General features: G+C 44.2%; 1 protein-coding gene across 1 annotated transcript in view; it reads right to left on the bottom strand.

Moving 5' to 3' along the window:
• Nucleotides 1-536: 536 nt before the first annotated feature.
• Nucleotides 537-14,056, bottom strand: part of LOC147736727 (uncharacterized) — a 66,058-nt gene continuing 52,538 nt past the window's right edge. The window contains exon 2 of the mRNA XM_086953438.1: nucleotides 537-7,313. Within this exon, the coding sequence (XP_086809564.1) occupies nucleotides 5,395-7,313 (1,919 nt within the window). The 3' untranslated portion in view covers nucleotides 537-5,394. The remainder of the gene's footprint in view (nucleotides 7,314-14,056) is intronic.

Raw genomic sequence — 14,056 nt, 5'->3', positions numbered from 1 at the left:
GCAGCTTTCTGTAATGTCATTCCTTTTGTAATTCATATCTTTTCCTCTGATATCAAGGTAGAAGGTCCTGTGTCTTTCATAAAGCTACCAATTCCTTTGGGCAATGCTCTCTGATGTAATTTTGGTCACTGTGTTGATACCATACACTGTGGAGGCCTCGGGGTAAGCCCAGAAGAAGAAGGAGCCAGTGACAGGAGATCCTTGGGAGGGGGCGCAGTGCGTTCGACCTCTGCTTCTGAATCCCCGGTGTAATGTAGCACCTCCTCATTCTGTTGGAGTAGGGACTGCGGGGCAGAGTGCCCGATCCTGCAGCCTAGTCTGGTGCCATTGGTCTAGAGGAACCCTTGCTCGCCTCTGAGGGGTGAGAACCGCCACAGTGGAGCAATCAATCCCCCACAACTGGCTCCACCTGACCGAAGCTGTCAGCAGAACTCTGGGCCAGTCCGTACGCATGTATATGTGCAGGAAAATGGGCTCTCTCATGAGTACACAATATGCGGAGCATCATGTTTCAATAACTGAATACATTCCATGTCTTTAAAACAACTTTTATTTATCATTGCATAATCTGTCGTATCAAACATATTCAGGAAGGTCTGGCTTTTTAGTCAACAGTACAAAGAAAAGTTATACTACATGTCCCAGAATACAATTTTATATTGGATAAGAAATGTCATAAATGGCTGAAAATGAAACACATTCCAAGGCTACTTTTGGAAAGCAGTTCACCTGCCTTGGCACAACTTAATGTTGCTCTATAGCCATCAGCTCAGGTCTAACTCCCTGACCTTCACATGTGTGCACCCAGCTCCCGAAGGTAATCGAAATCAGCAATACAGCTTTTGTTTGTACTTTATGCTGCAGTCCATATTTGCATTTTCCAGAAATTATTCGAACCTACTGATCTGTTCACATCACCAATCCTTCAGTCTGTTAATATCATGATTACACATTTGTTTAACTACAATCAAGTTGCATGGTCACTAACACTTTCTTTTCTGGTGCCTTCCAGCAGTTTACAGATCTTTTTAGAGTTTCTTGTTGCTCAAATGGGTGTCATTTCTAGTTTTTTTTTTTCAAAACCTTTATTGACAAGTTCAATGCAGTCAAAATAAAGTTTGCATCAGAACAACAAACACAGCACATTTTGAGTCGAATAACGATAATGTAAAGACATTCCCTAAATGCAAGAGACAAATTCCATGAGGCACTGCCATGGTACCAAAATTAACATGATAATTCCCACCCTAGAGGAGGCATGGCACAGCCGCAGTGATGGTGACGAGTTCAGCGAACAGGGGAGACAGAGGGTAGGGGAGTCAGCTACTGACCAGCACTGGCGTGCGGCCGCGGGCAGGGTGCCGGCGGGGTGCGCGGGAGGGGCAGCACAGCTCAAAGGAATTCGGGAATAAACGTATGTCATTAAAAGGTCCCCATATGCCAATTTGGGGAGACCTCACAGGGAGTAAGTCCCAGAATTCCGATAGCAAGGTCTGGCATCTCGAGGCGTCCTCGAGCCAGTGAGCGAACCTGGGCACTGGTCTGCGACCCCAGCACATGGCCACCCTACACCTATTTTATCAAAAAAAGAGAGGGACCCTTGGTAACCCAAAGGACTAGGGTTTATACAAGAACTATATCAAAAATGTCCTCTGAGTACAATTCGATTCCTCAACACTCATTCACCTTATTATGTGACACACTCACTGATCTCCTCCACCCACTGGCGCTCTAAGGTCCCCCAAATATTGGCACAAGATATCTAGAAATTTATAAAAAACAATATAAAATGTATTATGACAAACAATATTTTATAAAAACATTCTATGAGTATCCAACATCATAGATAAGTTTATATCTTAAAAACACATCACTCTGGCATATTAAAAACACATCGTAATCTTAGGCAGTGACACAGAATCTCATTTGGACATAAACAAAATATCTACTTGAGTTTATACAGACAACACTCTTTGTCATTAGATGCCACAATTAGATGCTGCTACGCAATTTTATAACCTATACACCCCACTAGTTACCACATATTTGCGACCATCTAAGGTGATAGTACAGCAGTTACATTTGTGGACCAATTGGTTGCGTCAACGTGTTTCGAAGGTTATATTCTTACAGCACCTTCTTTTTCAAGACTGTGATTTTTACTCTCGTATGTATGTATGTATATGTATAACACACTTATAAAGCGCTTCTGTCACCCGATCGTCTTTGCACAATCTAAAAATACAAATAAATGCAATTACATTACAATTCACATATATTTTACTTTTAAATATACTTTCGTTCACTCCCTCTCTATGGTTATAAAAATAACATTTTCTCAATATACATCTGCTTTGATAAATTTAAAACCTTTCTCTACCGATATACTGTGCCAATATCTCTCCTACTGATCCCTCTTCTCACTCATACCACTTCACCATCACATTCCTTGAACTATTATCCTAAATCGTATTTAATTTAAACAAAGTAATACCATTTCCATGTATAAATCATAGACTGAAATCCAAAGGGAGATTTTAGGACTCCTCGGTGGATTGCTTCTGAGGCTTTCCTCTTTTATTATTTCTTTGCCTTTTCTTTTCTTAGTTTTAACTCTAACTCCCCTTGGGTAAAAATTCCATAGGTGTAACACCAGTGTTAAATTAACCATCTGGTCAAGTTCACTTTATCGATCTACGGTCTCACACTTACTTTGAATAATCTCTGTGTGGCCCACTCTGCCCAACTTTTTTTCAAGGTTCCTCTTCTCAAGATAATTCTGTTCTGTAGGGACAGATCGACATGCTGATTTATAATAATCCTATCTCTGACCTCGACTTATTTGTTGCTCTTCTGTCTATTACTCCTACTTACTAAGTTCGATAGCGACATGTGTCCCCGGTTCAGGAAAACATGTTCATCTAGTACAGCACTTGTGTCTATTGGGAAACTGCCTTTGTTCGCTGTAAAGATTTAAAATGCATCACATCAGTTCCCTATATATTTGTATTATTTCCGTATCTCTACATAACCCAAACTAATCATGCCTACCTTCATTAAAAAAAACAGCTCGGATATGCAAATGTGGTCCGTAACTGTTCCGTAGTCGAAATTTAAATAGTGGCTGTTTCGCACACTCTTCGATATCGGGATACCCTTTATTTTACTTCCGGGTTCTTAAAGTACATAAAGCTAGTACAGACATACACATTACCGTCGATATTTGCTAAAACTCTAAGTAAGTCTTAACTAGAATCCTGCAGAGCATTAGGCATTTAGATATCTGCTCTGCCTGCTGTTCATTAACCGGTTACCCTCTACGCTTACCTCCAAGCAACATGGCGTCCCCGTGAACTCGTGTGACACGTCTAAACTTCGTTCGTGCAAGGGACGCCCTTTAAACGTCGGAGTGTTCCTCCTTGCAACTAGTCACATGACTATGTGTAATGCATAAGAAACACGCTATTACGTTCCTCTGCGTATATTGTTCCCTAGGCAACATGCCACTTTGTTATTTCCCTGTTTAGGGGCTCTCTTTTGTTTCCTCTTTAAAATTTTATTGAAGTAAACAAGGGGGAACTTTTCTCATAACAGGATCTCCCTAAACGTGTAGCAACGGGAATTAAATCTACATATAATGTGGTTCCTCATTCTTTATAAAGAATTCTTTTGAATTTGTTTTCTAATACAAATAATATTCCAAGTATCGCTACATATTGTTTAAATACCTGTTACAGCCACATCCAATCACCATATATCTCCCATTGTTTGCCTGTCAACTAATGGTTTCAATGGTCAGTGAAGAAACATTTTTGTCAATACATTTATTTTTCTTCAAATTAAGTAATAATGGACATCCAGTCCTCTCTGGTATTTAAATCTTTGCTAACTGTATTAAACCTACAAATGTACCATTGTTCTCTCAGCTTTCTTTTTTTCTCTAAATCTCCTCCTCTCATACTCCCCGTGATCTTCTCTAAAATGAAGCATTTCAAATCATCACAACCATGTTTTGATTTTTTGAAATGTTCAGTCAGTGCGGCATTTTCCTTCCCTGTTCTTAATGCGGATTTATGTTCCAAGACCCTAAGTGTTAGTTCCCTACTCGTTTCCCCCACATAACCAAGTCCGCATGGGCAGATTAGGAGGTAAATTAGATTTTTACTCCCACAATAATTTAGGCTCTTACTTTTAACTTCTTGTCCATTGAGAGTAATACTCTTAGCAACTATGCAGTGTTCACATATTGAGCATGTGCCACATTTATTATTTCCAATTGCTTCTGTATTATACAGAGTGCTTTGTGTTATGGCATTCGTTTCTCTATAGGTACTGACCAGACTATTTCTAATGTTTCTATTTTTTCTGTATGCCAAAAGAGGCCCATCTAGTTTTACTTCTTGACCATCATTTAGTATTTTCCAGTTTTTATTAATGATATTCTTTATTTGGTTACTTCTCTTACTAAACTGACTCACGAAGACAATTTTTTCCACTTTTTGGTCATCATTTCAAACTCTATTTTGATCCAGCATGTACTGCGTATCATAGTATTTTGCTCTTTTCTAGGACTGTTTAATAAGTTTCCGTGGATATCCCCTGTCCATCAATTTCCGCTGTAAAAATTCTGAGTGTTTGTTGACGTCGTATATGGAAGAACAGTTACGTCTTAATCTAAGAAATTCACCAAAGGGAATATTATCCCTTTGGCCTTTGGGATGAAAGCTCCCATAATGCAGGAGGGTGTTTTGATCAGTTGGCTTACTGTTAATAGGTTAGTCAATTATTTGGATTTGGAATGATAGCAGAAGGATAGAGGAGGACAAAGGTTTGTATTTATTTATCGCTTGTTGACGAACGCTATTCAGGAAGCCTATAAAGGATTAGTGGTAAATTAATATGGTGAAATAGGAGGTAATTTCAGTGGTGGATATTAGTCTGTTACTTGGAGTGAGAAGGATAGCGGAGGGATAAAAGGGGAGGAAAGATTTGCATTCATATAGCACTTGTTACCCCTGATGGGTGTTGAAGCGCTTTTCTGGCGAGTAGCACGCCGCCACAGTCTTTTTGTTGCTGTTAGGAAACCTGAGGCAACACGGTGCTATGTGAGAGACTATAGGTTGTCTGTTACTTCTATAGTTTGGGGCAGTGCAGAGAGGTACATAATTCCTCTGCTGGGGGGTTTGCAGAGGGGTCCCGAGCTGCCTGAGAGGCAGTGCAGTGAAAAGGCTTCTCTCATGTGTGTATGCTTTGATGCCGTACAAGGGATCCCTTATCAGCAAAGCACTTGGAACACACTGTGCAGTGATGAGGCCTCTCTCCTGTGTGTACACTTTGATAAGGCCTCTCTCCTGTGTGTACGCTTTGATGAGGCCTCTCTCCTGTGTGTACACTTTAATAAGGCCTCTCTTCTGTGTGTACGCTTTGATGAGGCCTCTCTCCTGTGTGTGCGTTTTGATGAGGCCTCTCTCCTGTGTGTGCGCTTTGATGAGGCCTCTCTCCTGTGTGTGCGCTTTGATGAGGCCTCTCTCCTGTGTGTACGCTTTGATGAGGCCTCTCTCCTGTGTGCACGCTTTGATGAGACCTCTCTCCTGTGTGTACGCTTTGATGAGGCCTCTCTCCTGTGTGTACGCTTTGATGAGGCCGCTCTCCTGTGTGTACACTCTGATGAGGCCGCTCTCCTGTGTGTACACTTTGATGAGGCCGCTCTCCTGTGTGTACACTTTGATGAGGCCTCTCTCCTGTGTGTACACTTTGATGCTGTACAAGGCCTTTCTTATCAGCAAAGTGCTTGGAACACACAGTGCAGTGATACGGTTTCTCCCCTGTGTGTTTTCTTTGGTGCTGTAGTAGATTTTCCTTTTGAATGAAGCTCTTCTCACACATGGTGCAGTGATAAGGTCTCACTCCGGTGTGTATTAGTTGGTGCGTTCGTAGATTTCCCTTTTGACTGAAGCTCTTCTCACACATGGTGCAGTGATAAGGTCTCACTCCGGTGTGTATTAGTTGGTGCGTTCGTAGATTTCCCTTTTGACTGAAGCTCTTCTCACACATGGTGCAGTGATAAGGTTTTTCTCCTGTGTGTATGAGTTGATGCTCATGAAGAACTTTCTTTTGAGTGAAGCACTTGGAACATACAGTACAGTGATAAGGTCTCTCTCCTGTGTGTACGCTTTGATGTCGTACAAGGCATCTCTTAATAGCAAAGCGCTTGGAACACACTGTGCAGTGATAAGGCCGCTCTCCTGTGTGTACACTTTGATGCTGTACAAGGGTCGACTTACGAGAAAAGCGCTTTGAACACTCAGTGCAGTGATAAAGCTTCTCTCCTGTGTGTACAATTTGATGTTGTACAAGGGAACTCTTATCAGCAAAGCCCTTGGAACACAGAGTGCAGTGATAAGGCTTCTCTCCTGTGTGAGTTCTTTGATGCAGTACAAGGGTCGCCTTCCGAGCAAAGCGCTTGGAACACTCTGTGCAGTGATACGGCCTCTCTCCAGTGTGTACGCTTTGATGAGGCCTCTCTCCTGTGTGTAAACTTTGATGCTGTACAAGGCTTTTCTTATTAGCAAAGCGCTTGGAACACTCTGTGCAGTGATACGGCCTCTCTCCGGTGTGTGTTCTTTGATGCTCTACAAGGGTCGACTTACGAGAAAAGCGCTTTGAACACTCAGTGCAGTGATAAAGCTTCTCTCCTGTGTGTGTTCTTTGATGCCGTACAAGGGAACTCTTATCAGCAAAGCGCTTGGAACACAGAGTGCAGTGATAAGGCTTCTCTCCTGTGTGAGTTCTTTGATGCAGTACAAAGGTCGCCTTCTGAGCAAAGCGCTTGGAACACTCTGTGCAGTGATACGGCCTCTCTCCAGTGTGTGTTCTTTGATGCAGTACAAGGTTTGTCTTCTGAGAAAAGGTTTTGGAACACACAGTGCAATGATGAGGCCTCTCTCCTGTGTGTATGCGTTGATGCTTTACAAGGGTCGACTTATGAGAAAAGCGCTTTGAACACTCTGTGCAGTGATAAGGCCGCTCTCCAGTGTGTGTTCTTTGATGCAGTAAAAAAGCTCCCTTTTGAGTGAAACACTTTTTACACGTTCCGCAGGGATATGGCCTGAGGCTGGTGTGTCCTTTTTTGTGCCTCACGAGAAGTGTCTCATTGATAAATCCTTTCTCACACACATTACAAGCAAAGCGTCTCTCCTTCATGTGCATTCTGCGCCGTTTCTTTAAGTAGATATTTTGAGTAAAATTCATCTTGCCTCCGGAACCTTTATGGCTTTCTTTCCCATTCATATTTTCTAGATGTGATTGTTGTTCTGCAAAATAGAAAAACCATTGAAAATTACATGAAGAAAATATTTCTTGAAAAAGCTGCATTGGTATAATATGGAGAAGTGAACAGTTACAATTCAGGGAAAAAAATATAAGTTCTAGGAAAAAGAGTCACACTTCCCTTTGAGACACAAATGTTGGCTAGTCCTCCTACACAAAGTGCGGTGACTTAGTCCTGCAGCAGGAGCATGCTGGGAAATCAAGTGATTCACAAGAACCACTGTTGGACATGGGGTTTCTGGTTGGCTAGGGTAGGCACCTAAGCCAGGCAGAATCCACCACCCTAGTCAGGGTAAGCCAGACACACACCTGAGATAACCTGCGCTCACCCTCTGGTAGCTTGGCGCAGAGCAGTCAGGCTAGTTTAAAGATGCAATGTGCAGAGCTTTTGTGCAACACACTCGAGCAGCAACACAGTGAGTAAACCACAAAAGGGAATCCACGCAGGATTATGTAAAAATAAATTCTATATTTTAAATCAAACAAGACCAAAATGACTTAAATCACACCGTTAGTGCAAATATTGCAGGTTTGACAGAGAAAAACACAAATTTCTATGAAAACATAGGTCACAGCGCACCTGAGCTCCTATTACACTTCATATGGTAACTGTAGTGAATGTGGTTGAAGTGATTGCAGTTAGAAACCAAACGTACGGCGCAGGAGCACCTACTAAACGCTAAACAGTAATTGAGCTTGTGTCTTCCAGCAGTTCTCCTCTACGGCCTGCACCATTCTTTTTTTTTTTTAAATTGTTGAAACCTTTATTGCACATTAAAAGCAGAACAAATACGGGCCTACAACCATTTGGCCGGCCACGACACATTATAAAGCAAGTTAGCAAGCAATGCGGTAACTCGATAGTGTCTGCACACATAATAGCAACCAGCCTAAGTCGCACTGGGTATCTACACACTACCGAGAAAAAGGAGGAGTGAAGGTTAATTTTGAATTTTAATATGTCCGAGATATAAACAATAAAAGGATCAGCGTTCCAACAATCCACCAATGACCTAAGAGGGCAACGTAACCAGAAGAAATCCAAGCAACAGAAAACGTAGTCAGACTAGCGGCATGAAGAATATGACAGGATAGTGAGATCAAACATGTTGCATGCCAGTCGCCGCCCCCCTCACACCGAGCCACCCCACTGACCCAAGAAAGAAACAGAAAAGAAAAAGAAAACCAAAAGTAGAGAAAAAGAAGGCCCATAGAAACTGAAACGGACAAAAGAAAAACCCCACCCCCCTACCCCCACCCTACACGCATGCAGAGGCTACGGCCTACCCCCCCCCCCCCCCAGCAGTGTGTCTGTCGCCCCAAAAGAGTACCCGAAATGCAGAGAAAGAAAAGGGGGAAAAAGGAGAAATATCACATAAGAACGGAGGAGGGCCATATACAAATATTCAAAACAATCAGCTTGTGAATCTTCGGCCGCCGGCCTGCACCATTCTTGAGGTCATCTCCAGAGCAGAGACAATGCTGAACAAGAAATGCCCCTCACGCTCTTGCGAGTTTGGAGCCCGCCGGGGCCGCTTGAATCGCGTCTCTTTGCCCAAGGGAAACCAAGCCACCCGTGAAGGAGCGCAGGCGGCTTTACTACTCTTCTAGACCCAACCTGCCTCACAGTACCTTTGTGGGTGCAGGGTCACTGTCCTCAGGGCATCTGTAACTTGCTAACAATGTTGTCATGTCTCGGGAGTGAGACCCAACGTTGAGAGCTTCGTGCAGTATACGCGTTAAAACCAGAGGGCGAGGTTGACTGGAATGAGCCTCAGAATGCTGGCCCGCCCGCCGCATGTAACAGAACAACGTGTCGTCGAAACGCCTGCCTTGAAGGCTTTGTGCAGCTCCTGTAGCTCTGCAGCCTTAGACGCTGACTGTACCACCTCAGAGCAGTACAAGTCTTCAGGGGGCTGTTCCTCAAGTCTCACGGCCAGAGGGGCCACACTAGTTTGTTCTTGGTGGCATATGATGGTGGTGATATCTTGCCAGACTCCGGGGGTGAGGTTCACAATACAATTCAGCTGCAGTGAGCATGCTGGCTCAAGGACGTGTTTGTTTCTCTGGTAATGCCTCCAGGCGAAACAACGCTGTTCACGCTAGAGAAACAAGCATTTGCAATGCAATAGGTCTCGCATTATGAAAGTTTGAGCTATTGGTCTTGTAAATGACAATTTTTTTATTTATGTGTTGGTTTTGAAAATAGCTAAATTAATAACTTTGTCATTTACAATGCCAATAGTTATAACTTTCGCAAATGTGACACCTATAGCATTTGTAATGCAACATGTTTTGTATTTACGTGACTTAGATGTATTGATATTACAAATAATAATGGCTTTTAATTTTTTTAAATAATTAATACTTAAATAAAAGTGATTGTAATTTAAAATGGCAATAGCTTAAACTTTTGTAAATAACTTTTGTGAAGATTATGTTCAGTGTATTTTATTGTGATGAAAATCCAAGAACAGAAGTGAAATATTAACATCTTTTTGTGACATTAATAATAAAAGCTTGAAACATTGAGAGAACATATTTGAACCAGTTGTTGTTGAATGGTTGCACAGATTGATGCTATGGTGGCGCTGAGTGATGCTGGGGTTGCGCTGAGTGATGCTGTGGTGGTGCTGAATGATGCTGTGGTGGTGCTGAGTGGTGCTGAGTGGTGCTGTAGTGGTGCTGAGTGATGCTGTGGTGGTGCTGAGTGATGCTGTGATGGTGCTGAGTGATGCTGTGGTGGTGCTGAGTGGTGCTGTGGTGGTGCCGAGTGATGCTGAGGTGGTGCTGAGTGATGCTGTGGTGGTGCTGAGTGTTGCTGTGGTGGTGCTGAGTGGTGCTGTGGTGAGGCTGAGTGGTGCTGTGGTGGGGCTGAGTGGTGCTGTGGTGGGGCTGAGTGGTGCTGTGGTGGGGCTGAGTGGTGCTGTGGTGGTGCTGAGTGATGCTGTAGTGGTGCGGAGTGATGCTGTGGTGGTGTGGAGTGATGCTGTGGTGGTGCGGAGTGATGCTGTGGTGGTGCTGAGTGATGCTGTAGTGGTGCTGAGTGGTGCTGAGTAGTGCTGTGGTGGTGCTGAGTAGTGCTGTGGTGGTGCTGAGTAGTGCTGTGGTGGTGCTGAGTGATGCTGTGGTGGTGCTGCGTGATAATGTGGTGGTACTGAAGACTCACCGCTCACAAACGTGGTGCCTTAGGAGTCAAGAGTTTGAATCCTCCCTACAACCCAGATTCATCCTTCCGATGCCGTTAAATTTAAAGCGCTCAGAAACGGTAGAGGTGCTGCATTTAGGCGCTATAGATAACCTGAGTGTTGCCCTCTCGCTAGCTGAGGTACACTTCTTGTCTGTGTAATGTGCTACTTGCCCGGTCATTATTGCGCGCAGTGCGAGGAGAAGCGTGACCTTAAGGGGGTCTGTGGTGCATTAGAGCTCAGCCTGCCAGGGTCTGCCTCCCATTACTGTGCTCTTTCCCTGGGATGGTCCCCATTTACACCGGTGTGAGCCGTGTGATATACTGCCTGTCTTGGTAACATGGCGACAAGAGACACGAAGTGCCGGGACAATAAAAGTGCGTGGGTACGGCACTGTTTCTTTACTAAACATACTTTCAATCCCTGTTTGTTTTCGGATGCCGTCCTCCAGAGAGGAGGGGGCGTGTATCCCTTTGAAGGGGGCAGAGTTAAGTGCCTGTGACAGCGCTGCTCCCGGTAAGGTCCGTCTGTCCAGTAATGGCAGTGCACGACGGATGGTGCCCCCCTTTAAGTGCACTCACTGCACGTGGGTGCCACAGACCCATCAAACGACCGCAGGGCTCCCGGCTGAAGCAGCAACCTCCCAGCCTGAGCTAAGCTGTCCTGAACTGCAGTGGACGCAGGTTTGTGAAATTCTTTCACGCACTTCAGAACGTTTTGTGCAAGGTCACTGAACTGCGTGCTACTTCCTACCGCGTGGTGTAAGAAAAAGAGAAGGGTGCGCTATCATTACGCCGAGGTATAGTAAGGGTTAATTAATAGACCACATTTCTTTAATGTATTCCTTCCCCATCTGTAAGGCACACATACCGTACGTTTTACAAGTCTGTGTTCTCCAGTTTAGCTGTGTAGAAGTAACGACTTCAATTTTAAAAAGTTTATAAATCCTCAAAATTTAAAACGTTAAGGGCTAAGGTGTAGGTATGATGTTAATTGTAGAATCATATATCTGTATGCAATGGACGGGAGAGAAGAGGTCGAAGTAGCATAGGGAAGAGATGAGCTAAGAGCTAGGAAAAAAAAGGAAGAACTAGTAAAAGCGGGGAAATGAAAAGCGGCCGGGAAATGCCCTCGGCATTGCGGGGGCCGCATTCCTTTGAAGTGTGAAGCAGGGGGCGGGGGAGCGGATCCCTTTGAAGTGAAGCTCGCGGCCGTGAAAGTAAAAGCAACAGATGCCTGTGGGAGGGAGGCTAATGGCTTTGATGTGGATTGGCTTTCCGCTTCAGTAAGCCACATGAACTATCCGAAATCCGCTGGTTTCAGAGCTTGGTTTGGCCTCAATACTCTCGTCCTATTATCCCTTGCGGGATTAATAGGACGAGACCTAAAAACGCTCACCACATACTGGTTTGTAAAACATGGAACACTTCCCTAGAATGCACAAAGGCACTCCCTGGTCAGAGCGCTGCACTGTAGGCCCATGGTGCACAAAGTTTTACCTTGGTGCAAAAGGGAGCACTGGCGACATGCTAGCCCTTGTAAAATGGGCTCACCCAGCAGAAGTCTTGGAGAAAAGAGGCAACAAGGTCTTTGATGGCCCTGAGATCTCGAGAGAACAGGGAGCAAGCAAGCAAACCCTTGGCGAGCACTTCGGGGCACAAAAGGAGGTGGCGGGCAGCAGACATCACATACAGTTAGGTTGCAAATTGGTAGTCCCTCCTGCAGCCCAGCTGCAGCAGGTCAACACAACAAGGCAGTTAGTCGAAATGGTGGTTGCTCCTGGCAGCACAGCAGTCCTCATGGCAATGAGCAGTTTGTAGAGCCAACAGTGTCTGGCCTCAAGTCCCAAGCAGCGTCTAAAAACATGGGATCAGAGCTCCAGTGCATATACTCAAAAATTTCTTTGATGAACGGGTGACGGTAAATGAACCCTCAGAAGTGTGCAACAGTCTCTTGCAGCCCATTCATGGCTCCCGACGATCAGTAGGGGGTAAATCAGCCATTTGAGTGAGGGCAGGACAAATCCTAATCAAATGTAAGTGTGGATCACCTCTCTCCCAGCCCAAGAAGACTATTAGCATGCAGATGAATGCAGATGTATCCCCTGTCACACTCAGCCCCTCCCATTGGGAAAGCTTGGTCGTCATGACTCTTCCAAACATGATAGTTGCAGGGGTTTCCTCCGTGGTTGAGTGAGGGGGTCATACCGTAACCTCAAAGAATAGTGTTCAAAACACCTTCGAGGTCGAGCTTCCCCAATGCAGAATGCTGAACAGCTTTCTTTAGAGTTCTCATGAGGCGTTCTACCAGACCATTGGCCTGGGGTCAAAGGGGAGTGCTTTTTTTATGCTTTATATTGAGGTGATCTAGAACGTTTGTGAATTCTTGACTAATAAAAGGTGGGCCGTTGTCAGATTTTAAGATTGTAGGTACAAGTCATGACGCAAAGATGCCATCTAGGTTTTGAATAACTCTGCTCATGTAGTGGATGAAAGGTCTTCTACCAATGGAAAATGGGAGTATTGATCAACAATAACTAGAAGATGATGTCCATTATCCAGAGGGCCATAAACAATCAATAGCAATTCTCTCCCAAGCATGATGGGGCAATTCAGACATAATCAAAGGTTGCTGACTAACTTAAGATGAAAGACAGTTGCATATGTGACAAGTCTTCAATTCTTTTTTGACCCTTTCATCAAGATACGGAAACCAGACTCGATCACGGAGAGCTCTCTTAGTGGCAACTATTCCTCGATCTCCTTCTTGTGCAAATTCAACTACTTGTTGTCAGAGACTTTGGTGAATAACAATCTGTGTACCTTGCAGACTGAGGCCTTGCTGCGTTACTGAAAGTTCATCTCACATTTCTGAACTTTATATACTCGCTGTCATTAGTGAGAGGTCTAGAATGCTGGTTCCACAACTTTTAATCTTGACATGCCACTACCTTGGCTCGTGGCAGTGACAATTTGCTCTAAAGACATGGCAGTTGGTGTGCTCGATTTCACAATACATTTGATGTAATCCTCCACTGTCTTAGATAGGGTACCAGGGCATAATCAGCCAGTTTCTGATCTTAACCTGGACGATGAAAAATCGTGTAGTTGTAATTTTTGGGAACTCAAACCCCAGCGCTCAATTCTAGGAGGCATTTTTGCTGTGGGATTGCCAAATACCATCAACAATGCTTGGTGATCAGCCACTAATGTGAAGTGCTTTCCATACACAAACACATGGAAATTATTCACAAGCCCAAACCAGTGCCACACTTTCTTTCTCAGGGTGCGAGTAAGCACGTTCAGTTTGTGACTGGCTCTTATTGGCATGTACCACGATATGTCTCCAGGCATTTGGCTGTCCGTTGTGCTGTGCAAGGATTGTGCCTAACCCGACAGGGCTAGCAACAACTACAACCTCTGTATGGAGTTTGAGATCAAAGTCGGGCATTTCAATGGCGCTCTCATTGGCTTGTTTGAATTTTTGGACGCTCTTCTCACACTCACGTGACCAATGAAAAACACATACTTTTTGGTTAG

The sequence above is a fragment of the Lissotriton vulgaris genome, chromosome 1_2 (assembly GCF_964263255.1).
Source record: "Lissotriton vulgaris chromosome 1_2, aLisVul1.2, whole genome shotgun sequence".
Classification (NCBI taxonomy): Eukaryota; Metazoa; Chordata; class Amphibia; order Caudata; family Salamandridae; genus Lissotriton; species Lissotriton vulgaris.
Note: the sequence above shows the minus strand (reverse complement) of the source record. Positions and strands in the feature narration are given on the sequence as shown.